General features: G+C 57.5%; 1 protein-coding gene across 1 annotated transcript; it reads left to right on the top strand.

Annotated features, from left to right (window-relative positions):
- The first annotated feature begins 287 nt into the window (after positions 1–287).
- Positions 288–22,889, top strand: NEURL4 (neuralized E3 ubiquitin protein ligase 4). The gene is made up of 29 exons (XM_063301693.1): positions 288–587; positions 1,232–1,610; positions 2,411–2,476; positions 2,786–3,069; positions 5,104–5,215; positions 5,378–5,466; positions 5,559–5,631; positions 6,009–6,276; positions 7,005–7,186; positions 8,241–8,326; positions 8,888–9,050; positions 9,526–9,724; positions 10,877–10,953; positions 11,026–11,104; positions 11,435–11,610; positions 12,173–12,301; positions 12,399–12,544; positions 12,781–12,996; positions 13,451–13,549; positions 14,056–14,199; positions 14,387–14,551; positions 15,376–15,534; positions 15,633–15,812; positions 16,410–16,503; positions 16,763–16,870; positions 17,739–17,883; positions 18,059–18,171; positions 20,240–20,429; positions 21,397–22,889. The coding sequence occupies exons 1-29, from the start codon at positions 303–305 to the stop codon at positions 21,599–21,601; spliced, it is 4,611 nt and encodes a 1,536-aa protein (XP_063157763.1). The 5' UTR covers positions 288–302; the 3' UTR covers positions 21,602–22,889.
- Positions 22,890–24,762: the final 1,873 nt, after the last annotated feature.

Below are 24,762 nucleotides of genomic sequence, written 5' to 3'. Positions count from 1 at the left end.
TTCAGGTTGGGGTTAGATCGCTTGATCCGGGGGCGGCCCTGCGGCAGGGCGGTACTACAACGCCCATGCTGCACGCCCGGGGAGGGGAGGCGAGGCGAGGCGGCGCCGGAGCCCCGCGAGCACCCTCGCCCTCCTCGCGCGACCGCAGCCGGGCCCCGGGAACGCCAGCGGTCGCAAACGCCGCGGCAGCGCGCCCGGCCGGCCGTCAAGCGCGGCGCCGTCGCCAGGCGGCGCGGCCGGTCGCCCGGCGCGGCCGTCGAGCGCGGCGGCGCCCTCCTGCCGCCAAGCGGGGCGACGGCGACATGCCCCTCTGCCGTAAAGCGCGGCCGGGCGCCCTGCTGCGGGAGCCTGGTCGGGGCGGGATGCTAGGCGGCGGCGGCGGCGGCGGCGGCGGCGGGGGGAACGGGGCCGCCGGGGGGGCGCCGCTGCCGCTGCTGCACCCGCGGACGGGGCGGCTGGTGACGGTGTCGCGCGGCGGGCGGAGCGCGGCTCGCTCGCAGCCGGGCCAGGAGTTCAACCACGGGCTGGTGCTCAGCCGCGAGCCCCTCGCCCCCGGCGCCGTCTTCACCGTCCGCATCGACCGCAAGGTGAGGGCCGGGGGCGGCGGGGGCGGGGAGGCGAGGGGAGGGGTCCCCGGAAGAAGGCCGAGGCGGCCTTGGGGAGGGGGCTGCGTGGCTGCCCTCCCCCCTCCCCCTCTGCGGGGGGCAGAGCCTCGGGGCTGGCAGGGGAGGCAGCTGGAGGAACCCGGCCGGGGTCCGTTGCTTGCGGCAGGGAGAGGAGGCCCCCCGTCTGACCCCCCTCCTTCCCGCGCCCCGTCCTTTCCCTTGCCGCTTCTCGAGCCGCAGCGGCCGGATCGTGGCTGTTGGGGCGCAAGGCAGGGGCCGGGAAGGAGGTGCCCCTGCCTGAGCCCTGCGGACGCCCCCAGTCGCCTCCTTCCTGCGGCCCCCGGCAGGCACCCCTCTCAGGCAAGACGGGAAAGGAGCTGGGCGGGGAGGGGTGGCAGAAACTTAAAAGCCCCCCGGAATCTGCGATGGGGGACCAAGCCTTTGGAGAGCTTCTCCGTCCCCCGATCCGCAACCCCCCCCCTTTTCTTCTCCTAGCGGGAACCCCTGGCCGATTCGTTTAAGCTCTGCAGAATTGCCCCTGGTCCGAGGAGGGCTTGACCCCGAGCCGCCTCTGCCAGCGCCCCCTGCGAGGAATCTTTGTCCACCCCCCTCTGTCTGCCTTGCAGGTCAACTCCTGGAGCGGCTCCATCGAGATTGGGGTCACGGCCTTAGACCCCAGCCTCCTTGATTTCCCCAGCAGCGCCACCGGCCTCAAGGGGGGCTCCTGGATCATCTCCGGCTGCTCGGTGCTGCGGGACGGGCGCTCCATCTTGGAAGAATACGGGCAAGACCTGGACCAGTTGGGTGAAGGTGACCGGGTGGGCATTCAGCGGACAGCCAGCGGGGAGCTGCGCCTGTGGGTCAACGGGCAGGACTGCGGCGTGGCAGCCACGGGCATCCCGCCCCGCGTCTGGGCTGTGGTCGACTTGTATGGCAAGTGCACCCAGATCACTGTGGTGCCCGGCAACCCGGAGGAGGCAGAGGAAGGAGCTGCCCGCGATGAAGGTACGTGGGAGCATCCCCCAAAAGGGGAGAACGGTTGTGGCGGATGGTTGAGAAGCACTGAGCCTGGGACAGAGGACTATCAAGGCCAGCCCTCCGCACTGTGACATGGCGCCACTCGCGGATGACAGCGAGGTATAAAACTGCGCAGAAAGCAGTGGCGAGCATTTTTCTCCATATCTCACAGTGTTCAAACTTGGGATTGTCTATCATAAGCCAACGTGGGGTGATTTGGGATGGATGAAGTTAAGGTGTGGGCTTTGGTGCCCTCAGTGGCAAGGCAACCAGTTTAGACAGCTGTCAAAGGGGACTGGGCGGATGCGTGGAGAACTGAGCCAGCATGGCTACTAGTCTTTTGGGCCACTCGCTCCCTCCTTGAATATAAGCTATTAGGAAGTGAAAGTGGAAGAGGGCGTCGTCCCTCCTCCCCTTGTGGGCTCCTGGCTGCAGGCAGCTGGCCCTGTGGGACCCTGGCCTGGTCTGGCCTGGCCTGGCCTGGCGGCAGGGCTCCCTTTACATTTTATGGGCCGGAGATGAATGCATCCGGCAGGCACCAAGGGCTGGGTGGGTTCCCGTGCCAGGCTGAACCACAGGCTCCTAGACCCTCTGTTCTAGCATCCTGTGTGAATCCATTGCTCTGTAATCCCCTGTCCTCCTTGTGGGGTTCTTGGCTGCCCCTTCAGAACCCAGAGGAGTTCTTGGCCTGACCTCGGGCAGGATGCCCTGTGGCTGCCCACAGAAGCGCCCTGCACAGCCTTTCTTCTTCTTCCCCTCCTCCTCCTCCTCCTCCTCTTCCTCTCTAGCTCCGGAGCCGCCTTGCAATCAGACCCGGCCAGATAAATTTCCCAGCAGCCTGGAATCGGAGAATGGTGAGCCTTCCCCCTTTCTGCCCTGATGGTGCAAGACCAGCTAGTTGAAATGCAAGGGTGCGGGGGAAAAGAATTGTTTGCTGCTTGAGGCAGTGCGCTGGCTGTCTTCGCTTAACGTTAGCCGTGGCAGCTGGGTTGGCACCACCCCAGAGGCCAGCTGCTCTCATGCTGCCAACGGGCCGGGGGGCTTTGCTCCCGGCAGAAGCCCTCGGCGTTCAGAAAAGGGGCAGCCGAGAGCCAGTGGCTGCTGGGATCCGAGCTGAGCCGGTTTACCTCCACCGGGCCCTCACCACCCCTGCCCCTTCGCAGGTTTCTCCAGCATGGAGCTGTCGGAGGTCGTGGGCAACGCCATCCTGTCCGCCTACAACGGGAGCCTGCTGAACGTCAACCTGGGCAGCCCCCCCTCGGACTCCCCCCCCTGCGGGGCCCCGCCCATGACCTCCAACGACGCCCTCCTCTTCCACGAGAAGTGCGGCACGCTGATCAAGCTGAGCAACAACAACAAGACGGCGGAGAGGCGCCGGCCGTTGGACGAGTTCAACAACGGGGTGGTCATGACCAACCGCCCGCTGCGGGACAACGAGATGTTTGAGGTGAGGGGCTCCTGCTCCCCCCAGCTGTGCCCTGGCAAGACAAGACCTCCCCATCTCCCCCCACCCGAAAAAAGACTCCGAGGATTGAGTCTAGCTGTTGCGCTGATACTCCCTTGTGTGTTCTCACCGCACACAAACCCGGGTTAGTCAGGCATGGTTTACATTAACCCTTTGACTGGGTTAATGAGCCAGCCGAGCCAGCTGGCCTCACTCGACTTGCAAGTCCACAAAAATCTAGCCAAGCAGAGTGTATTGTGTGAATAAGGCTGCTGGGTTCTCCACCAACTTGGTGAAGCGCGGTCCTGGCCATTGTTTCCATGGCGTTGTTACCTGCAGTTAACTAAGCCGTGATTTATGAAATTAGCCCAGCGTGGTGGGTTTGCGGATAGTGAGCAAGGATTAGCTACAGGGCTGCCGTTGCAGAATTGCGGACAGCTGGTTTATAGTACAGGTAGTTCTCGCTTAACAACCATTTGTTTAGTGATAGTTCAGACTTACAACGGTGCTGAAAACCTGACTTACGACTGGCCCTCATGCTTATGACCATTGCAGCGTCCTTGCAGTCACATGATCATGATTTGGGCACTCGGCAACCGGTTCACGTTTACAACCGTCGCAGTGTCCCATAATCACCATTTTCGACCTTTCCAGCTGGCTTCCCAACAAGCAGAATCGATGGGGCACCGCATGGTTCACTTAATGACCATGCAGTTTGCTTAATAACTGCCACAAAAAAGGTCGTAACATCAGGTCAGATTCGCTCAATGACTGCTTCGCTTAGCAACTGAAATTCTGGCCCCAGTTGTGGTCATTAAGCGAGGACTATATAGCTGCTGAGATGCTAGTAGCCAACTGCAACTGCATTGAAATTTAGCGCATTCTGTAAAGCCCACCGTTATTTGCGCGCGAGAGACCAAGAGATGGGGACAAAGCCGCAATCGTGTCAGGAGCTCATCCTGTGTCGGGGTGTTGTATAGCGAATGTGGTCACTGAACACCCCTGAGATTTTGAGGACGTGTACGGGGCGGCCCTGCTGTACGTGTCCTCAAGGCCTCAGGGCCCTTTCTCTCATACCTGCTTAGTGCATGGTGGGGGACCACTGGGAGATCTTAAGGGTTGAAGGCTAGGCTGGGAAGTCGTGGTCAGCCATTTTCCCTGAAAATAATCTGGGTCTTCACCAGATGTTGAGTTTGACTTGAGGGAACGGAGCTGGATTTTTTCACTCCTTGTATCCGTCTTGCTCCAGTTGCTGATGGAGGATGGTGATTGATTCAGGATTCTCCCCAAATGAAAACCAGTTTCCATTTTCTTATTGTTCCAACGCATCTGAAAGCTGCTGAGAAGTCAGACAAGCAGAGAGAACGGGCTGTAGCACGATCAATGCGTGTTGCAATAAATGAATCGCTGCGATCCGTACAGTAATAACAGGGTTGACGCAATGAAGCGATTTCCATGTAATTTATTAAAATCGTGAGCAGGGGCAAAAAGCGGAACCATTCAAATCTGGGAAAAGGACATTGCATTCCAGTCCTTGCGCACCCTGTTCCCCAGGAAAAGGGTCTTTAACCCTTCTAAAGATTTACACATCTCGGAAGCGTGGTTATTTTTCCACTTTCCAAGTTGGCTGGGGAATTCTGGGACTTGAAGTCCCTTGAACACATCATTGGTTGAGAAACACTGCCTTGGCGGTTAAATCTAGCCCAGGGCTCTTCTCAGGAACAGCTTCGAAGAGTCGGCACCAACTGACCAGGCGTAACGAAAGAGATTCCGCGTGGCCCTCGGACTGGGAGGCACATGGGATTACTCCCCAGCGTTTTTCAAGAATCAGGGTGCAGTACCAACCGGGCAAATCCTTCTGAGCCCTGAGGATGGCTAGTGCAGCCTTCCTACCCCAGGGATCTCCACAGGCATTGGATGACAACTGGGGGAGTTAGTTCTGGAGCCGAGGGGGCCTTTCAGAGAGGTGGATTTCCAGCTGCAGGTGAAAGCAGGTCCTGGGCACAAAGGAGTCAAAGGGGCCAATTTTGCTTTTAGATCCGAATTGACAAGTTGGTGGATAAATGGTCGGGGTCCATAGAAATCGGGGTCACCACGCACAATCCCAACAACTTGGAGTACCCGGCCACCATGACCAATCTGCGCTCAGGTGACTTCCCCGCTCGTGACTGTGGGGCGGAGGGGGCGATCTTGACTGGTCTGGGGAGGCTCTGCGGTGCTGAGTGGCGGAAAAGCACTGGGGGGGAAGTCCCACCAGCTGGCCCTTGTCCCCACTCAGTTCTTCTTGTCATGCTCCACCCGCACCATGAAGGAACCATCATGATGAGCGGCTGCGGCATCCTGACAAACGGCAAAGGGACACGAAGGGAGTACTGTGAGTTCAGCTTGGATGAGTTGCAGGTGAGCGGAGCGCCCCCCTCCCACCAGTCATGGCCCCCAACTTCGGGCATCCCCTCTGGGAACCTCCCACCCTGCCTTTCTGCTCCCCGCAGGAGGGCGACCACATTGGCCTGACCAGGAAGTCCAACAACGCCCTTCACTTCTACATCAACGGCATTGACCAAGGTGGGCTTGGCCTTTGAAGGGGAAGGGTGGGGGTCTTTGTGGGGTCCAGAGACTGAAGCAGCAGCTGTGGAGGCTTAGGGGTCTCGAACAGAAGGGGGAAGGGGCTACAGAGAAGGGAGTGATGGGGTCGTCTTTGCGTGGGTTGCGTGCGCGCCTGGGGGGAGAGGGAAGGGAAGAGGGGCCCTTGGGGGGTGAGCCGACGGCGTAGTGGCAGGAGTTCTTAGCAGAGGGACAGCGCTGATCGCTCCGCTAAGCCAGCCCTGATGGCAAGGTGGGAGTTGACTGAGCTGCCAGGTTGGTTCCCTCCCCTCTGGAGTGCATCGCTCTTTTTCTTGGGTGGGGGGAGTCAGGTGACAACGGTGTGCTCCTTCTTCCAGGTGTTGCCACCACCCTCACCCCCTTGGTGGTCTACGGCGTGGTGGATCTCTACGGCATGGCCGTGAAGGTCACCATTGTGCACAACCACAATCACAGCGACCGACTTCGGCGCAACAACGCCATCATGAGGGCGCTCTCCCCAGACGTGGGGCGCCGGGCCATTGATGCTGCAGGGAACGAGCCAGAGCCGGAACGCCTCCTTTTCCACCCAAACTGCGGGCAGAAAGCCGCCATCATCAACGAGGGGCGGACCGCACTACGGCCTCAGTATGTGTCTTACAGCCCTTGTTCTGGTTCATTACAGGTAGTCCTCGCTTAACGATCCTTCGTTTGACGATGGTTCGGACTTACGACAGAGATAAAGACTGGTCCTCGCATTTACAACCATCGCAGCGCCCTATGGTCACGCAATCGCCATTTTATGACCCTAACCCTAATAACCACATGATTCACTTAACAATCATGTGATTCACTTAATGACCACCACAAAAACAGTTGTAAAATTGGGTCAGATTCTCTTAACGGCTGCATCGCTTAGCGACGGAAATTCTGATCCCGATTGTGGTTGTTAAGTGAGGACCTGTGCTTCGTTTAGCCTTTGGTCGCTCTGTTGCTTATCCTCTGCTCCCATCCCCCCATCCCCGTCCTTCCGGCAGATCTCCTGGTTGGAGTGTTGCTTAAAGTTCTGTTTGAAGTGGGCTTCTCACTGCCCTGGTAGAACTTCAACCATTTGTCTAAATCCCATTGCTCACAGCCTGAGCTGTTAAAATGTCTGTGAACAGTCCGTGGCACCCCTGCAACTTTTAGCAATGGCCCAAGAAAACTTAACGTGCAAGCGTTACGTTATCCAGCTGCCTTCTGTTGAGGGCCTGTGCCCTGTCCTGCTACTCCTGTCTGAAGGGGTAGCATTCTGCCTCCCAGCCCAGGTCCGATGGGCACTCTCCCAAGCGGAGCCCTAAGCTGGCATTCTGCCCTTGCCTCCCCTGCTCACACAGTGCCACGGACGACTTTAACCACGGAGTGGTCCTGAGCAACCGGCCGCTGCGGAACGGCGAGGTCTTCCAGGTGCGGATTGACAAGATGGTGGACAAATGGGCTGGCTCCATTGAGATTGGCGTCACCACCCACAACCCCACGTACCTGCAGCTGCCGTCCACGATGACCAACCTGCGGTCAGGTGAGAACTGCAACCTGGGCCTCGTGGAGAGTCCTGGCGCACCTGTCTTGTCCAGGGGACATCATGCGTTCATTTTTTAACGTTTTCTTTTCCAGTCTCAGGGGGAGGGGAGAGAACTGAGAAAATAGCAAAATGCTTCATGTCTCCTGCCTGGGATATGACTGGCTGCAACTTTCCTGCAGTCTTGAGACAATTGGAAGGGGCCTGCAAATATCCATGTTTGGACATGAGGGCTGGAAACTTGGGGTGGGTTTCAGAGGCTGTGACCAAACACTGGGTCCCAGGGGCCCTGGTTCTGTCGCTTTGACCTGGGAATCGTGGTTCGTAGAACAGGGCCAGTCTTGCCCTGGAGAGCCCCACCGAGCACTGATCCTCTTCGACGTCAGGCCTGAAGCTGGATCAGGCTGGCCTCATTCTGCGGAGCTGGTTGCCACGGGAAGGCTGTGTGAACCGACCCCCGCTGCCAAGAGAACCAGAGGGATCCTCGAGATATACTATGACCGTTTCAGTGTCTCACGGCCATTTGTGTCTCCCCCTCCGCAAATTCCTCTCTCCTTTTAAAGCAGAGTTGAAGGGCATCCCCCATCTTGTCGGAAGGAAATCCACAGAGTATATTCATCTTTTCCTGGTTCTGTTGTGGGTCTATATCCAAGGGGCCAAATTACGCAATAATTCACCATTTCATAAAACACTTTTAATCTCCCATTGTGGCTGCTGATTTTCCTAAACGCAACAAAACAATGAGTTGCAGTGTTCCTCTCGGAGGAGGTGCTCAGACCCCAGGATCATTTGGGATTTCCTTTTCCGATGTTGAAGGGCCCTTTCCAAAACGGGGTAACCAGAATCGTGCCTGGTGTTCCGCATGGTCCCATCAACCTCCCCGAGGCCATTTTCAACTCTCCTGCTTCCCTTCTTGCCACGCCCAAGTTGTTCCATGATGTAGATAAATTAGAACCACCAGCAGGACAGAGTGAGGAGGAACGGGCTGTCTTGTAAAGGGCCACCCTCCTCCCTCGCCTGGCTGATGGGGCGCATCTTGGCTGATCCGTTGCAGGAACCTGGATGATGACCGGGAACGGGGTGATGCACAACGGTACCACCATCCTGGATGAATACGGCCACAACCTGGATCGCTTGAAGGCAAGCCCGGGGAGAGAGAAAGGTTTACGAGGCAGAGGAAGGGCAACATGGTGTGGCATCAAATGCGGGGTCATAGAACTGGCTTCAAGAAAGCGCAATTGAGGGCTGGGATTTGGCGGAGGAGGGCATCGCAGAGATTGAAGCAGGCCAGTCTTGACATGCCTGGGAGATTCGGGGAGAGGGCTGTGGGAGGGGAATTGGGGGGAGGGACTGGGAGAGGCAGATAATCTGCTGAGGGTAAGTTAACAGGTGGGCATTGCAGAGTGGGGACAGAGGACTGGAGCGCAGCAGAAAAGATCGTAGGAATTTGCTTTGCGTCCGATTCTAAGAAGAGGCTGATGTGAATTTTAGGGCCCAGCCACTCGCTGTTTCCTTCTGCGGGGTCTGGAGCAGGGCAGGCTGCAGCCCGGGAGGCCCCAGAGCAAAGCTCAGGGGTAGCTTACCTGGAAGGGTCAATCAAGCCTTCAGGGCCTCCACGCTGGACACAGAAGTGGTCCACACACACCCCGCGTTTCTCTGCCTGCCCTCTCTGAAGCTGTTCCCCACTCCTCCCCTGCTCAGGCAGGCGACACTGTGGGGGTCGTGCGGAAGGAGGACGGGACCCTGCATTTCTTCGTCAACGGCGTGGCACAAGGCCCAGCCGCCTGGAACGTCCCGCCAAACATCTACGCCGTGGCGGATCTCTACGGGCAGGCAGCCCAAGCCACCATCGTGGATGACACAGGTAGTGGACCCGGGCAGACGTGGGACTGGAGCATGGTAGGGAAAGGGGCTGGGGCAGGAACACAGTCTGGGGCGCAGTTTGCTCATGGATCCAGTTGGGCTTATTTTGAAGCCCAGAAGATCAGGAAGTCAGAAATTGATTTATAACAAGCCAGGAAAAAGGAAGAAGCCGAAACAGCAGGAAGACACCCCTATCCAGAAAAGTGGGGGGCATATCCAGATGGCCATGGATATGGTTATATGGGACACACACACACACACACACCCTTCAGGTTTCTTTCTGGAATGTTTACCGGCTCCACCAGCTTCTCTTCTTGCTGGCCCTGTTTCTCGCGTGCTAGCTTTCGACCTGAGCAGCAAAATGCGCGTGTCCTTTGTCTTCCTGCCTGCCTTGGGGTGACCTTGGGGGGCGGGGTGGTCTCCGAGAGGGGGGCTCAAGTGCTGTGCTTGTGGGCCACGCCCTGCTTCCTTCCCAGATCTTCTTCCCCTTCCCGACGATCTCTCGGAGGGGAACAACCAACTCTCCCCCAGCAGCCCGTCTTCTGTGGCTTCGGGCAGCGACCTGCGTTTCCACCACCTGCACGGCAACAACGCCGTCATCATGAACGGGGGGCGCACAGCCCTGCGCCAGAACTGCCGCAGTGAATTCAACGATGCCATCGTCATCTCCAACCGGTCAGTGAAGGGCACGGGGCGGCGGCTTCCCCCCTCCTCCCCTGCCGGCTGAGTGTTTCTGAAGCCGGGATCAGGTTGATCAGAACGCCAGAGCGTTGGGTCTGAACGGGAGGATCTGTCGTCCCTGTGGGTGGCTGTCAGCCTCTGCGTCTCTTCTGGGTCTCAACCAGCCCATTTTTGAGAATAAGGAAGTACACCTTATGCAGACGCCGCTCACCAGGGCACCGAGGGAGCAATGTTTCCAGCCTGTTTGAAAAGGCACCAGATAATGGCAGACTCTTCTTAACTCTAGTTAGAGGAAATGGGCCAGATTCATAGGCTATGATTGCTTGGTTGCCATTACAGGTAGTCCTCGCTTAACGACCACAATCGGGACCGGAATTTCAGTTGCTACGTGAAGCAGTCATTAAGCAAATCCAACCTGATTTTACAACCTTTTTTGCGGTGGTGGTTAAGCGAGTCACCACAGATGTTAAGCGAACCAAGTGGTCATTAAGCGAATCATGCGGTTCCCCATTGGTTTTGCTTGTCAGAAGCCAGCCTGGAAAGTCAAAAATGGCGATCACGTGACCATGGGACGCAGCGGTCATAAATGTAAACCGGTTGCCAAGCGGCCAAATTGTGATCACGTGACCGGGGGGGAATGCTCTGATGGTCGTAAGTGTGAGGACCAGTCATAAATTGGTTTTTCCAGCACCGTTGTAAGTCTGAACCGCTACTAAATGAATGGTTGTTAAGCGAGGGCTGTACTCACTGCCTGGGTCCAGACAGCAGCAGGCAGTTTGCCCGAAACCTTCAGGGTTCCTAAACTTCTGCTTCTCCAAACGCTCCTTTTCCTCCTGCTGGCCTCCCATGCAGCGCCGAAGACCAAGATCTGCTCCGGGCCCTGGAGTCGGGCGGCTCAGTTGCCTGTCCCGGGGTTTCTGTTTATCGTCTCGTTGGGTTCATCCTCGGCGACCGTTGCTGGGATTTTATTCCGCTAAGGCTGTTTTAATGTGTTGTTACGTGTTGCTTTTGCGAGACGGGTGGCCACGGGCATCGACTTAATAAGCAACAAGCGGAAATGGAAATCACGAAGCCGGAGGCCGTGCCGTTCTCTGAGAAGCCTGGCCCCAAACGGCTTTCCTCGAAACCGCCCCTTTGATTCTGCAGGCCCCTCCGGGATGGGGAGCTCTTCGAAATCATAATCCAGAAGATGGTGGATCGCTGGTCGGGCTCCATTGAAGCAGGTAAGTGGGGGGAGACCGGGGGGGGCACAGGGGGGCTGCGCTGCTTACTGCTTCTGGCGTCCTTCCCCCCAGGAGTCACGGCCATCCGCCCGGAGGACCTGGAATTTCCCAATACAATGACAGACATCGACTACGATACCTGGATGCTCAGGTGAATAAAGGGGGAGGGGGGCAAAGGGAGCTAACCTGAGCCACGAGAGACGGGGGGAACCAGCCCTCCCTGGAAGGTGCCACCGCAGAACGTTGGCAGGACGGGGGGGCGATGCCAAGGGGGCTGTGTGGGCAGGAAGCCGTCGATGGCCCCTTACTCCACAGGGCGGTAGCCACAGAGTTAATCGGGTTTGGAGGACCACCGTGTCACCTCGTCCAGCCCCTTCTCCTTTTTATCCCCCCTTTATTATTTTTACAAATAACTCAAGGCGGGAAGCATGCCTCATACTCCTCCCTCCTCCCCTGTTCTTCCCTTCCTCTCCCCTCCCAGCGGCACCGCCATCATGCAGGACGGAAACACCATGCGTAACAACTACGGCTGTGACTTGGACTCGCTGACCACCGGCTCGCGCATCGGCATGATGCGCACGGCCAAGGGCGACCTGCACTACTTCATCAACAGCGTTGACCAGGGAGTGGCTTGCTCCGGGCTGCCCCCAGGGAAGGGTGAGGCCATCAGCAGGAGGTGGAGGGGCAGGTGGGAGGAAGGGAAGGAATCAGCAAGCTGGGGCGGAGTCCAGGCAGTCGGCTCCGGGCAGAGGCCATGCCGCACGTGAGAAAGGGCCTGGGGCCGCTGAGGGCCCCTGGCTGATTATCCTGGGAGTGAGAATTACGAAGCATCCAGAAGGCTGCTTAAAGAAAAGATCTGCAGCCTCAGAAAAGGGGTGGAGCCTGATGAGTCATACATAGAAAGCCAGGGAATTCTGGGAGATTCAGTCCCCCTTCAGTCTGGAGGGCAGCGGGTTGGGGATCCTTCTGGAGGCTGCTTTGCAGAGAGACATGGCAAGCGTGGGGAAGGGGAGGAACCTTATGCCGTCCTGCTGCCGATATGCCCTTACTCTGTGGGTGGACCGTCTTTCGGGAATGTGGGGTGCAAGCGAGGGGGAGGGATGGATGGAGGGGGGTCCTTCTCTGTTTGACTGTGCACTGGTTGCAGCGGAGGCTGCCTGGCTTTCTGCTGCTTGGCCCCCACGCCCCGCCCTCACCCGCTCTCTCCCGCACCCATCAGAGGTCTACGCCGTGGTCGACCTCTACGGCCAGTGCGTCCAGGTGTCCATCACCAGCTCCACCGGGCCCCTGGACAACAGCCTCTCCACCAGCAACATCACGGAGAAATCCTTCCCCATCCACTCCCCAGGTGAGACACCAGGGGCCTGGCCCCTGGGAAGGGCCCTTGCCCCCAGGCGTTGGCGCACCCCCAGCAGCCTCGCCTGTCCTCCGTCCTTGCCTTCCAGTTCCCGGGGTGGCCCACCGCTTCCACGGCAGCTGCGGCAAGAACGTGGCCTTCCAGGACGACGGGTGCCGGGCCGTGCGGGTGGCCGGCTTCTGCCACGGCATCGTCTTCAGCATGAAGGAGCTGAAGACGGACGAAGTCTTCGAGGTGAGGCCCTGCCGGCATGGAAGTCTAGAAGCCCAAAGGGGGGTCTGTCCTGTTGGGGGTGCCCCGTGGGGACAGCCACTGAGCGCTGGGGGAAGCATGAGCTGTGCTGAGCTGCGCCCTCATGACGGGACCCAGCGCAGCTTGGCGGACAGAGGAACCCTTTCGCGCATCTGGAGGGGCAGCTCCCCCACGCGCGGGCACCGGTTCAAGTTCCCACTCCCCCTTTGCCTCTCCAGGTGAAGATCGATGAGCTGGACAAGAAGTGGTCGGGGTCCATCCATGTGGGTTTGACCACCCTGCTGCCCTCGGACGCCTCCGGCATGGCCACAGGGCTGCCCTCCTGCGTCTTGGAGCTCTGCTCCAAGGTGACCTGGCTGGTGACCGGCTCAGAGGTCCGGCGCAACGGCATCCTGCACAAGCAGAACTACGGGCATTCCCTGGAGCGCCTTGGGGTGAGTGCATGCAGGGCCGCAACTGGGGGGGCAACCGGGGAATATGCCCCGGGCACCGCACTGGTGGGGTGCCAAAAGGAGCGCGGGGGGGCGCCAAGATGGGTGCGGAATCCATGTTTGACCCAGGTGACACAGACCCCAGTTGCGGCCCTGAGTGCGGGGTACGGAGCCAAGAGTGAAGGTCCACCTTAGTGCTACGCGCAGATGCAGCCCAGGCAGTACAGCTTGGTTGGCGGACCTCTTGACTTATTGCAACTCCTGGCGCCTATTGCTGGTGCTCTGCTCCCAAGCATCCGTCACTCTGGCTTCTGTGCCACTCAGTGAGGGTCCTGCTCCCTGCCGCCCCACCGCCTCAATGCCACCAGCTTCGGGCACCCCCCCGCCTCGCCCTGCCCTCAAGTGTCAGGAGCAACCAGCTCTGCTGCCTGCCACAGTGGCCGCTCTTGTCCTCCAGGTGGGGAGCCGCGTGGGCGTGAAGCGCTGCACCGACGACACCATGCACGTGCTGATCGACGGAGAGGACATGGGTCCGGCCGCGACAGGCGTGGCCAAGGTAAAAGGCCCAGGGCCCGTGCTGGCGAAGGGCTCCGTGAGGGCCTGCGGGTTCGGTGGCTGCAGAAATCCCAGCGGGATGCGCCCATGAAGCCCCAGCAGGAGAGGGCAGCTGTCTGCACGTCCCACAGACCAGCCTGCCCTCATCTGATGCCCGCAGACACGTTGGGCTGCTGGAGGCCGCGCTGGCAAGGAATACGCCTGGAAGCTGGAGGGCACCTGGTTGGGGAAGGCTGCTGCGGAGACCTGCCTGCCCTTTTGGGAAGCTGGCTGTATCTGAGGCAGTGTTCTTTTTTTGTGGGGTGTGTGTGTGTGGGAGTTGACGTCCACACAGCTTAGAGTTGCCAAGGTTGAGGAACGCTGATCTCAGAGCTCTTTGTGCCATTCCTTGGAAGGGAAGGGAAGGGAAGGGAAGGAAAGGGCTGGAGGGAGCCTTAGGCTTAGTAGGGTGGCCAAGCAGAGCCTAGCGTGACTCCATCAAGAAACGGCTCGTTTCTCTGCCTCCAGAACGCCTACGTGGTGTTGGACCTCTACGGCCGGGTGACGTCGGTCTCCATCGTCAGCTCCACCATGCTGGAAGAGGCAGAGGGCACCCACCCCCCCTCGGTCACCTCGGAGCCCTACAGCGAAGAGGAGGAAGAGCCCACGCCGGTCCGTGCACCTGGCAGGCCCGAGAAAGGGGCGGGGAAGCCTGTTCCGTAGCGCAGCCTTGATTCCCCCCTTGGAGGGCCATTGCCGGCCTGCAAGGGCTCGGGGGAGCAGGTGGGGAGGCCGGCGAAGGGGCCGGGCAGGACTGGGGCACTTGTGAGACAGGAACCCCTCTCCTCCTGTCTTTCAGTGCGAAAACGATACCCCCTCTGTCAGCCCCCCCATGGAATTCCTTGAAAATCACGGGAAGAACATCCTCTTGTCCAACGGCAACCTGACGGCCACTCGGGTGTCCAGCTACAACCAGGGCATTGTGGTGGTGGCTCGGCCTCTGCCGCAGCAGCAGCTGTTCCAGGTGGGCGGGGGGCCCGGGGCCCCACCCCTTTCGGTCACTCCCTGCCCAGTGGGAAAAGCCTTGTTCCTGGGGGTCTGGGGGCAGTGCTGGGGGCGCTGGTGCTGTCAGAAGGGAGACGGCCAGGGCATTCTGGCCACCGTCTCTCGCAATGGCAGCGTACAGGTAGTTCTCTACTTACGAACTTTCGAGTTACAAACAAACCTGTCCACAACTCCGACCTAGAAGGCCCCGGAAGGTGGGAAAGGGCTAGTTTACGGTGTGCTGCATCCATGTGCCCGGCAGCCCTGTTGTCTATACCCGGTTGGACTTACGAACAAAATGGACTTAGGAACAGCCTCTTGGAGCGTAACCTGTTGTAAGTAGAGGACTGTCTGTAAACAGGTTCCTCCTCCGAGAGAGACTTGCAAGAAGAGCCTGGCGGCCACCCTTCTCTTCAGCAGGGTGCCCCCCGTTCCCCCAAATGCACACTGGCCAGGCTGCCTGTCCGTCTCCCTTTCACAGTCAGACAGGCACCAGCTGGATGAAGGCTTGCTTTGGTCCATTTTCCTGGCTTCCCCGGATTCAAGTGGGCCTCTCGCACGCGCCCCCTGCGAGATCATTTCGGGGCTGCAGGGGGGACTCTTGGGGCAGATTGTTGGGTGGGGGAGGTGGCCCTTGAGGGATGCCCCCCCTTGCCTCGAACTGCATCCTCTTCCTGTGCCCCAAAGCCCCACAGGTGCAAATGCTTTGGCCGTGGGGGAGCCCCTTTCCAGGGTGGAGGGGGCCCTCCATGGCTCTTTCCCTCCCACGGGGCTCCCCTCTGATCTCCTGCCCTCTTCTCCCAGTTCCAGATAGACTCCCTCAACCCCCAGTGGACAGCCTCGCTCTCGCTGGGCGTCATAGGCAGTTCTCCGGAGCGGCTCAACTTCCCGGCCACGGCGTGCTCTCTGAAGCGCTCCACGTGGCTGCTGCAGCGTGACTCGGTTTTCCACAACTCACTCAAGGTGCGAGGGGCGTGGCTGGGCATGGAGGGCGGTGCCAGGGTGGGAGCAGCGTGCCCGCAGCTGGGGGACTGAGCCCTCCGCTTCCCCTCCCGCTGCAGATCTGCGAGAACTACGGCCCCAACCTGGACACCTGCCCCGAGGGAACGGTGTTGGGGGTGCTGGTGGACGCCAGCGGCTGCCTCCACCTGTACATCAACGGCATCGACCAGGGCGTGGCTGCGCAGGACATCCCCAGCCCCTGCCATGTGCTGATCGATCTCTACGGGCAGTGCGAGCAGGTGAGGGGCCCTCCGGGAGGGGGGGAGGTGAATTGAGGTGGAGGAGACCGGCAGAAGCAGCAGCAGGAGGAGAAGACAAGCCTGCCATCTTGCCAGGGTGGCCACACTACCTCTGGGGTTAAATTTTTCACCTTGGAGGTCCCTCAAAGCCCATCCGTGTGCTCTGAAGTGTGAGCGTCTTCCCACCCACTGCCCCCCCATCTTGCTTTCCAGACTGGCCCCGTCCTCTTCAAGAAGGTCCGGCTTGTCTCGATTCCCGTCTCCCTCTCCCCTTCCTGCCAAGGTTCTCCTAGGTGTTGACTGGCCTCATCCCCTTCAAAAAAGTCACCTCCCCCACTTGCTGCTGGGCATCCCCACTGCACCAAGCTGTGGTTTGAAGAAGCCACGTTCTAGCCTTGCAGGCCACGTCCGGCTGAGTGAACGTGTTCTCAGCCCCAGAAAGGGACGAGATGCCACCTAAACCCGCAAGCAGAGGCGTCTGAGATCCCCCGATCTCGGGCACCTCGTGGCGCAGAGTTCCTCAGTCCGTGCCCTGTATGACAAAGGGTCTTCTTGCTGCTTCTCTGCCCCCCTCCCCTTACAGCCTGTTTCTCCTAGGTCACCATCATGACCAATGACGCCCCTGCAGTGGGAGCAGAGGGCACGGATCCCCAAGGCCCAGGGGACATGGAGAAGGCCGACATGGTGGATGGTGAGCAAGATGCTTCCGGGCGTCAGAGCCCAGGGGTGCCCTTCCCTTTCCTCCCTTCAGAATCCTTGTTTGACTCGAGTTTGTGAGGTCAGCTTGCTTTGTTGCCGGCAGTTCATCAACCATTGTGTGATCGTAGGATCTGGGGGTTTCCCTTGTCTTTTGACTTCGGGGAACATGGTCCCTAATGGAGGTGGGCTTCGCCTCCCCTTGGTTCTTGACCGGCACGGCTGTCCACAAGCATCTGCCTTCTGCGTTCCAGGCATCAAGGAGAGTGTGTGCTGGACCCCTCCCGTGGACCTGAACCCCACCAAGGTTTGCGAGTATCACGCCCTCTGCGCGCGTTTCAAGGACCTGCTTCTCTTGCCAGGTGAGCTTTCTGCTCCATGGGAAAGAAAATATTATGAAAAACAAATTATGAAAGGGCAACATGATGGCTGGGTTCACAGAAGGCCTGGGCTAGATTCACACAACCCGTGCAAGTGCGAGCTGTCTGACTTTGCTTGACCCAAACCACTCTTTAGCAACTTTAAGATGGGTGGACTTCAACTCCCAGAATTCCCACACACATGCTCACACACACATATACTATACCACATACGGCTGGAAAAACATGTATCTGACCCCTTCCTTGATTTACCCTTCTGGTCTACTGCTTCTTGAATCTTTATAACTAAATGCAGGTGGTCCTCAACTTACAGCCACAATTGGGACTGGAACTTCCATCACTAAGTGATGCAGTTGTTAAGCGAGTCACACCTGATTTTATGACATTTTTTGCCACGATTGTTAAGCGAATCGTGCAGTTAAGCGAATCTGGCTTCCCCCATTGACTTTGCCTATTGGAAGCCCCCTGGGAAGGTCGCAAATGGTGATCACGTCACCCCGGGAGGCTGTAACCATCATAAATACATGCTGGTTGCCAAGCGCCTGAATTTTGATCATGTGACCGCAGGGTCGCTGCGACAGTCATAAGGGCGAGGACCGGTTGTAAGTTACTTTTGTCAGTGCCGTCATAACTTCGGTCGTTAAACAAATGGTCGTAAGTTTAAGACAACCTATAATGTTAAGGGCGAGGGGGAAAAAACCTCCTTTTTTAAAACACCCCCCCACACACACACACACACACAAAGTTTAATTCAGCTCCGACATCCAGCAGCCTCGTTTCTGCCTCGGATCGTGCACGGCTCCTCTGGGTCACCTTCCTCACTTGGGTTCCTCCCCGATCTTTTTCTCAGACGCTTATTTTGCCGAAGACCCGAAGCTGAGCCTCTGCTACTGCGAGTCGTGCCACAGGCTCCGGGGTGACGAGGCCTATTACAAGCGGGGGGAGCCCCCCCGGGACTACGCCTTGCCTTTCGGGTGGTGCCGCTTCGACCTCAGGTACCGGCCGGGTGGGAAGGTGGCAGCATCTCGTCTGGGATGGCGGGAGGGGCAGAGACGCGGGTCGCACGACGGTCGGAGGAGACGACGCCGTTGCAAAGCAGCACTTGGGAAAGGATTTCCGTCCTCCAGGTCTGCCCGTCCCCAAGTCATTGCCCCGGCTTTTTTTCTGCAGAGTAAACCCCCGACTGGAAGTGGCCAGCACCTCGAAGAAGTGGCACGTGGCCTACCACGGGACAAGCATCGGAGCCGTGCGCCGCATGTTGGATCACGGAGAATTGGTGCCAGGTACGCGGCACAGCCAGCGTGGTGGGCTGGGGGAGGCCCCAGGCTCGGAACCAGGGGGCCATGAGTTCTAGTCCCGCCTTAGCCACGAAGCCGGCTGGGGGGCCTTGGGCCAGCCCCTCCCTCTCAGTCCTGGGAAGGAGGCCAGGGCAGGCCACTTCCGAAAAACCGTGCCAAGGAAACCGCAGGGACTGGTCCAGGCAGTTGCAGGGACTCGTCAAGGCTGGCTCAAAGGCACAAAAACAAAATAACCCAGAAAAGCTTAAAGAGGGCCCTCATTTGACGACCAAGCTGGACGAGCCGCCTCTGCTGCAAGCCGTCAGGTCCTTCTGCTTATGTCCCTTGCAAGGCTCGGATCGAGCGGCAGGTGGCTCGGGGCTCCCTGGGCCAGCCTCTCTCTCTCAGCCCAGCGTCTCTGGCAGGGTTGTGGTGGAGGAGGGAACGCTGCCTTGAGCTCCTGAGCCATAGAACTGTAGAGCTGGATGGGGCCCCAACAGTCTTCTCATCCAGTGCTTCTCAAACTTGGCAACTTTAAGGTGTGTGGACTTCAACTCCCAGAATTCCCCAGCCAGCAGGAATCCTGGGAGTTGAAGTCCGCACATCTTTAAGTTGCCAAGTTTGCAAAGGACTAGTGCAACCCTCTGCAACACGCAGGAAAACTGGTCAGACATCTTGAGAAGTGGCTTTCCAGCCACCTCTTAAAACTTCCAGATACAAATAGATGCTTCCTCTCTTGCACAGACCTTACTGTCGGGATGTTCTTCCTGTGCAGTTAGTCCTCATTTAACGATGCTTATTGGGACCAGAGACTCTGTCGTTAAGCAACGCAGCCGTAAGTTGAAAAAGCACATGACTGCGCCGCTTAGTGACTTCCTGCCAGCTTCCCGATTGACTTTGCTCGTGGGAAGCCAGCAGGGAAGGTTGGAAATGAAAGCTGTAAGTACGAGGACTGGTCGTAACTACTGCTTGTTCAGTGCTGTCATTTGAGTGGTTGTTAAACGAGGACCCCCTGTATGTAGACAAAATCTAGGTAGCTGCAAGCTGCTGCCTTTTTCATATCCAGATCAAACCTTAAGCTGCCAATATGACACCACCTTCTTGGCTTTGTCATTGGCCAAAAACAAGTCATTTTTGCGGCATGCTACTGGTAATAATCGGCAGGTCAGCCGGTGGGCTGAATTCTGTATCTCTCCTTTAGCTGCAAGCTGAACCAGCCAGAGTCTACTGGACTGGGCAGTCATAACAAATTTAATGAAATTGATGATAATGATAACAACAACAACAATAATAATAATAAGGAATAAGCCCGTTATTTCTGGTCCGAGGTTTTGTGGCCGGCTACTAAGCACCATCTGTCCATCCAAGCCTTGGAAGGAATAAGCAGAAGGCCCTCACGGCTTGTGGCAGGAGCTACTTGGGGTGTGAGATGCAAGAAATGAGGGTCCTCTACTGCCTTTTTTTTTTGGTCCTTCCCCTCTCGAAGGAAAGGCAGGATAAGAACCACGTAGCACCTGTATAAAGCAAGAGCCTCAGAAGGACGCCTTCAGTGGTCTGGCCAGCCAGAATTTGCTCGCAGCCCACAGAACCGGAGGCGTCAGAGGGCGGGGGGGAGGGAGCCCCAGTTTGGTCTCGTTTTGCCTGCGTCACCGTCATGGCATCCAGCCACCAGCACCTCTGGCTGCCCGCCCAGCTTCCTGCTTCGGCTGATCCTTTTTCATCTTTTATTTTGGGATTCAAAGAACCGTCAAGACAGGAAGCCGGGGGCTGTGAAGCAGCCCAGCAGCCTCGAGCACAAGGGCCCCATCTCAAAATGCTCCGGGGACCACGTGGGTCCGGAGAGGTCACAAAAGGAAGACCGCAGCTTGTGCTCTCTTGGGCGGGGGGAGGGCCGCCCGACCCCCAAGCGGGAAGGCCGAGGGGTCCGAGCTGGAAGACCGGTGCTTGGGAGGCTCAGCGGGGTGGTGGGGAGCCTGGTGGTTTGGGGAGCCTGGTCCGAAAGGGTGTCGGCGCTTCAGCCCCCCATCCCAGAAACGGCTGCAGCGGCGCCCTTCCCTTCTCCCTCCCCCTGCAGGGAGCACGTCTATTCTGAGCTGCCGCCCGGTGAAGGCCGACCCACAGGGAGGGGGGACCGGCAGTGGCGGCAACGGGGGGTACCTAGAGGCGGAGGAGAACAGCGTGCAAGGGCGTGAGGAGCCACACCACGTCTTGCTGTCCCCCACGCTGCGCTACGCAGGCCTGGAGCCTTTTGCCACCAAAGTGCAGTACGTACCACGGCGGGGGGGGGTGATGGGAGAGCAGGGCAGAGGAATGGCCCTTTCCTTCCCAGCTGGCTCTGCAGCAGGCAGGAGAGAAGACCGAAAAACGGGGGTGCCTGCAGGGTGGGGTCAGGCAAGTCAAGATGGCAGCCACGGCAGGGCAGGCAAAGCGCTGCCCGCTTTTTACGTAGAAACAAAACCAGGCAGACCTCTGAAGGTGCCGTTGTGGCCGCCTTCTTGGGTTCCTTGACCCCACCCTGCAGATGCTCCTGTTGGGAGATGTCCGGGGCACACAAAAAGCTGAGTCTGGGAGAAATATATAGATATTTTTATTTTACATTTTTAGCCTACGCAGTGAACAAAACATTCTTTAAACTTGAAGAGAAAAAAATTAGAAAGCAAGGGAAAACACAAGGGAAAAAAGAATTGCCCCAAAAAACTAAAAAAAAAGAGGGGGGGGGAATACAACATACTGCATATATCAATGCTTCTCAACCTTGGCAACGTTAAGATGGGTGGGCTTCAACTCCCAGTATTCCCCAGCCAGCATTCTGGGAGTTGGAGTCCACCCATCTTCTAGTTGCTAAGGTTATATTATGCTTACCAATACTCACTGGGTTACTAACAAATATGTTACTATAATATGATCAGTATAAAGTATTACTGTAAAACGTCGCCAAATGGGAGGAATAATCCAAAACTCTGCCTGAGGTTAATCGGGAAGCAGCTGCTTAAGGTGAGAGGGAGGAGGTCTCCGAACAGGTTCCAGTCAGATCCTTTGCCCTTTACGCACGGCCAGAGACGCGCTCCGGCGGCTATCACCATCGAGGGGCGGAGATGAACCGGAGACCCCCCATCCCTCCCTCTGTTACCTAACTGACTGAGCCTCTGTTGGACCTGCTGGCGGTCACCCCTGGGACCTGGGACCGGCCCTCCTGGTGGGAGAGAGTCAAGGCCGTCCTTCCCTTTCCAGATTCAAAGACCCAAAGTCGCACCGGCCGCACGCCGCCCAGGTGGCCTTCCAAGTGTGCGTGCGCCCCGGCTCCTACAAGGTCTGCCCCCCATCGCTGGCGGCCCCCGAGACCGTGGACCCCCGCTTCAGCAGCGCCGAGATCGAGTGGGTCACCAAGGAGAAAGGTGCTACCGTCCTCTTTGGGCTCCTGGTCCGTGTGGAGTGAGGCGGGAGACGCAGCAGCCTTGGCCGAAGCCCCGCGCCCCCCGCTGCTCAGCCTTCGGTGGCAGCGCCCGGACCGGGCGGAAGCAGCACGCCTGGGGCTGGGAGGGTCTCTTGCAGCCAGCAGGCGTGCCAGACGGACTCGAGAGAGCTCTGGTGGGGGGCAAGGGGGGCTGCCTCCTGGGGCTGCTTTCCTCCTTTTTTTTTCTTTTGCACAGAGACAAGCTAAAGGGGAGGGAGTCTGGGAGGCTGTCCAGAGCATGAAGGGGGGGTCAGGAAAGGGGGTATTTAGTTGCCACAAAAGGACTTCATTGAATTTTGGACCTGGGGGGGCTCTTTCTGGAACCCCCGGGGATTTCTATAGACCGACAACAACATTTCCCTTCCTGCCCCGCCCTGCTGTGGTTTGAAATGCTTTTTCCTCGCATTGGTGCCTCTTTCCCTGGGAACGGAGCAGGCCGGGGTGGGGGGGTCCTCTTTTTCCTTGATGGCAACACCTGGTGGGCACTTAGGCATGAACTGAGCTTGTGGGGGGCTCACCCAGACCCCCTCCCCTTGTCACGGAGCTGCTCTTTTGGACTTTCAGGGTGGACCTGAACCTCTCGGCTTCTCCATACGTGACACTGCATTTAATCCCCTTGCCTGCCCCCCCGCCCAGGCTTGGTTCATTCTAGGGCAGGGGACAGGCTAGCAGGGGGCCGTGCAGCTCAGCTTTGCAGAGGTGGTCTGCAAGCACTTCCCCTTGTGCCCTCCGTGGACGTAGGGTGCGGTTTGCTAAGTTTGCACCCAGGCGCCGTGAGCTCAGAAGGGGCAGCCCACGTGAGACCGATCGTCCACCCTCCCTATAAAGAAGCACACCTTACTCAGATTTTGGGGTCACTTCGTTGCTCTTACTCTCCCGGTTCGACAAACACCCGTCCCCGTTTACGGGGGCAGAGGGATACCTGTGCAGACGCGCACGTTCACCTCCCCCTCCCCTTATTTATTGATGTCTTGATCGTCAGACAAACAAATGTGAATTTTTTTAGGGGGCAAAGGATGTAAGGCGCACGATGCCCATTTCTTTCCCTTCGATTTATATTTTAAATGCTATTTATGCTGCTTCTTCACTTTATTTGTTGAAAAATTGCCTTTTTTTTTTTTTACATCTGTCTGAAGCTGTGTGGGGATTTTGTTTCTTTTGATGGTTTCCTCCACCACCACCACCACCCTTTTTTTTTTTGGACAAAAATTACAAGCCTGTACAAAAGTTCCCCTTCCCTCCAAGGGTTTATAAACCACAGTTCAACTGGTTTTCTGTTTGTGTCCTTAATCACTCTCCTGCCATCCCCAAACTGCATTCCTCTGCGGCTTTCCTGACTCTTATTTATTATGTTCCAGCCCAATAACCGGAATTCTCTCAGTGGCCTAAAATAAAGGTAGAAGTAAAACAGATCAAGAGAAAGCATTTGTGTTGTGGCATCCAACCGAGTGCTGCACAGACTCAGCCAGGCAAGTTTTGGGGTTTGCGAGAGAGGAGAAAGGATTTGCAATTTTTGTGCATTTTATACCCTCCCCAAATCAGGATATAAACAATAAACAATAAGTCGTGAGCTGCCAAAATTTATTTACTTGTTTGTTTTTCAAATTTTATCACCGCCCATCTCCCCCAAAAGGGGGACCAATAAATACAATAAAATTAACCATTTAAAACCATAAACATACAAAAATACAATACAAAACAGCCAAATATAAATAAAAGATAAAAATGGGTATAAAATCCAAGTTGCGGTAAGATCTACTTCAGTGCGGAGGGTTCTCTGGCGGCAGGGCCAGCTGTTGCCAGGATTAAAGAGCCCAGGCAGAGGGACGCAGGCCGTGGAGACAGCGATTGCACGTCTGAAGAGCCCTGCTAGACCAGGCCAGGATCGTGGGATCTGCAAGGGTGGGCAAGGAGCATCACGCTTGTCCTGTCATCGTTGTGCAAATGATGTCGCGACACGTGAGGCCACCGTGGCTCCTGGCCGCCTCTGCCGGAAGTGACTTAGCTGTGCATCGCAGATAATCAGCAAACTAATCAGGTGCGGGCAGGAGGGCTGGCTGGTGAACGGAGGCGCAGCTGGTTGGAGACCAGCCTGAGTCTTTCACAGCAGCTCCACAGTAAAGGGATCTTGATGTCATCCCTGCAAGGTAGGCCAGGGCAAGAAACACACTGCAGGGGATCCAGAAATGCAGTATTAGTGCAGTAGTGTGGTGCTTCCCGACCTCGGCAACTTTAAGTGTGTGGACTTCAACTCCCAAATTCCCCAGCCAGCATGGGTTGTGGTCCTGATTAAGTCAAGGACAGTCTGCATAGCAAGACTCCTGAAGGCCTGTCCTGCTGTCTCTTTCCCCTCTGGCATAATAAGAGCAAGGTGAGATTATTTTGAATTTTTTTCTCTTCTCCAGTCCCTGCCCCATGTCCTTTCATGTGAGTATCAAGTCTCAGTCCCTTCACGCTCACGGGGCCTGATACTCTTCTGTATTCTTGTCAATGTGATGAAGCGACGGTGATACCTTTTTAAAATAATTGGCACGAAGCTGAGCGTGGCGGCTAATATTCCAAACACACTCCGAACCGTAAAATGGTAGGTTAGAGATGGGCCCAAAATGGATTGCTTAGGATGAGAGAAACCCGGCTTGGCTGTGACAGGCGTGGGAAAGACACTGAGAAAGCGGTTGATCGCAACCCGCGTGTGAGCCAGCAGCGTGAACTGGCTGCAAAAAAGGCTGATGCAATTAGTTTCCAGCACATCAGAAGGCAGAGATTCGCCTGATTCTGCGTCGACCGGATCCCTGCTCCAGGGCCGCGTCCAGTTGCAGGCGCCGCATTTTTAAGATTCAGAGACAGATTCCGAGGTGATCAAGAGACAAGAAACGACCCTCTCAGGAGAGAGAAGACAGTGTGCTTGGCACGGGAAGCGCCCCAGCGTCACATCAAGGCGGCAGAGACCCATCCTTCCTGGTTCCCAGGTAGGGGACTGCGGATTTGAGTTGAATGAAGTCTCCTTTGAGCCAAGCTCGACTCCCGATGGCTCCAAGGATGGTTTGGAGAAGTTTCCTTGGCAGCCTAACAGAAACGGTTTGCTGAGGACGGCTGCTTGTTCTATCCCTGAGATTTCCTGATGGCCCCCCATCCAGGTGCTA

The sequence above is a fragment of the Candoia aspera genome, chromosome 4 (genome assembly GCF_035149785.1).
Source record: "Candoia aspera isolate rCanAsp1 chromosome 4, rCanAsp1.hap2, whole genome shotgun sequence".
Classification (NCBI taxonomy): Eukaryota; Metazoa; Chordata; class Lepidosauria; order Squamata; family Boidae; genus Candoia; species Candoia aspera.
This window is presented reverse-complemented; position numbering and strand designations above follow the sequence as displayed.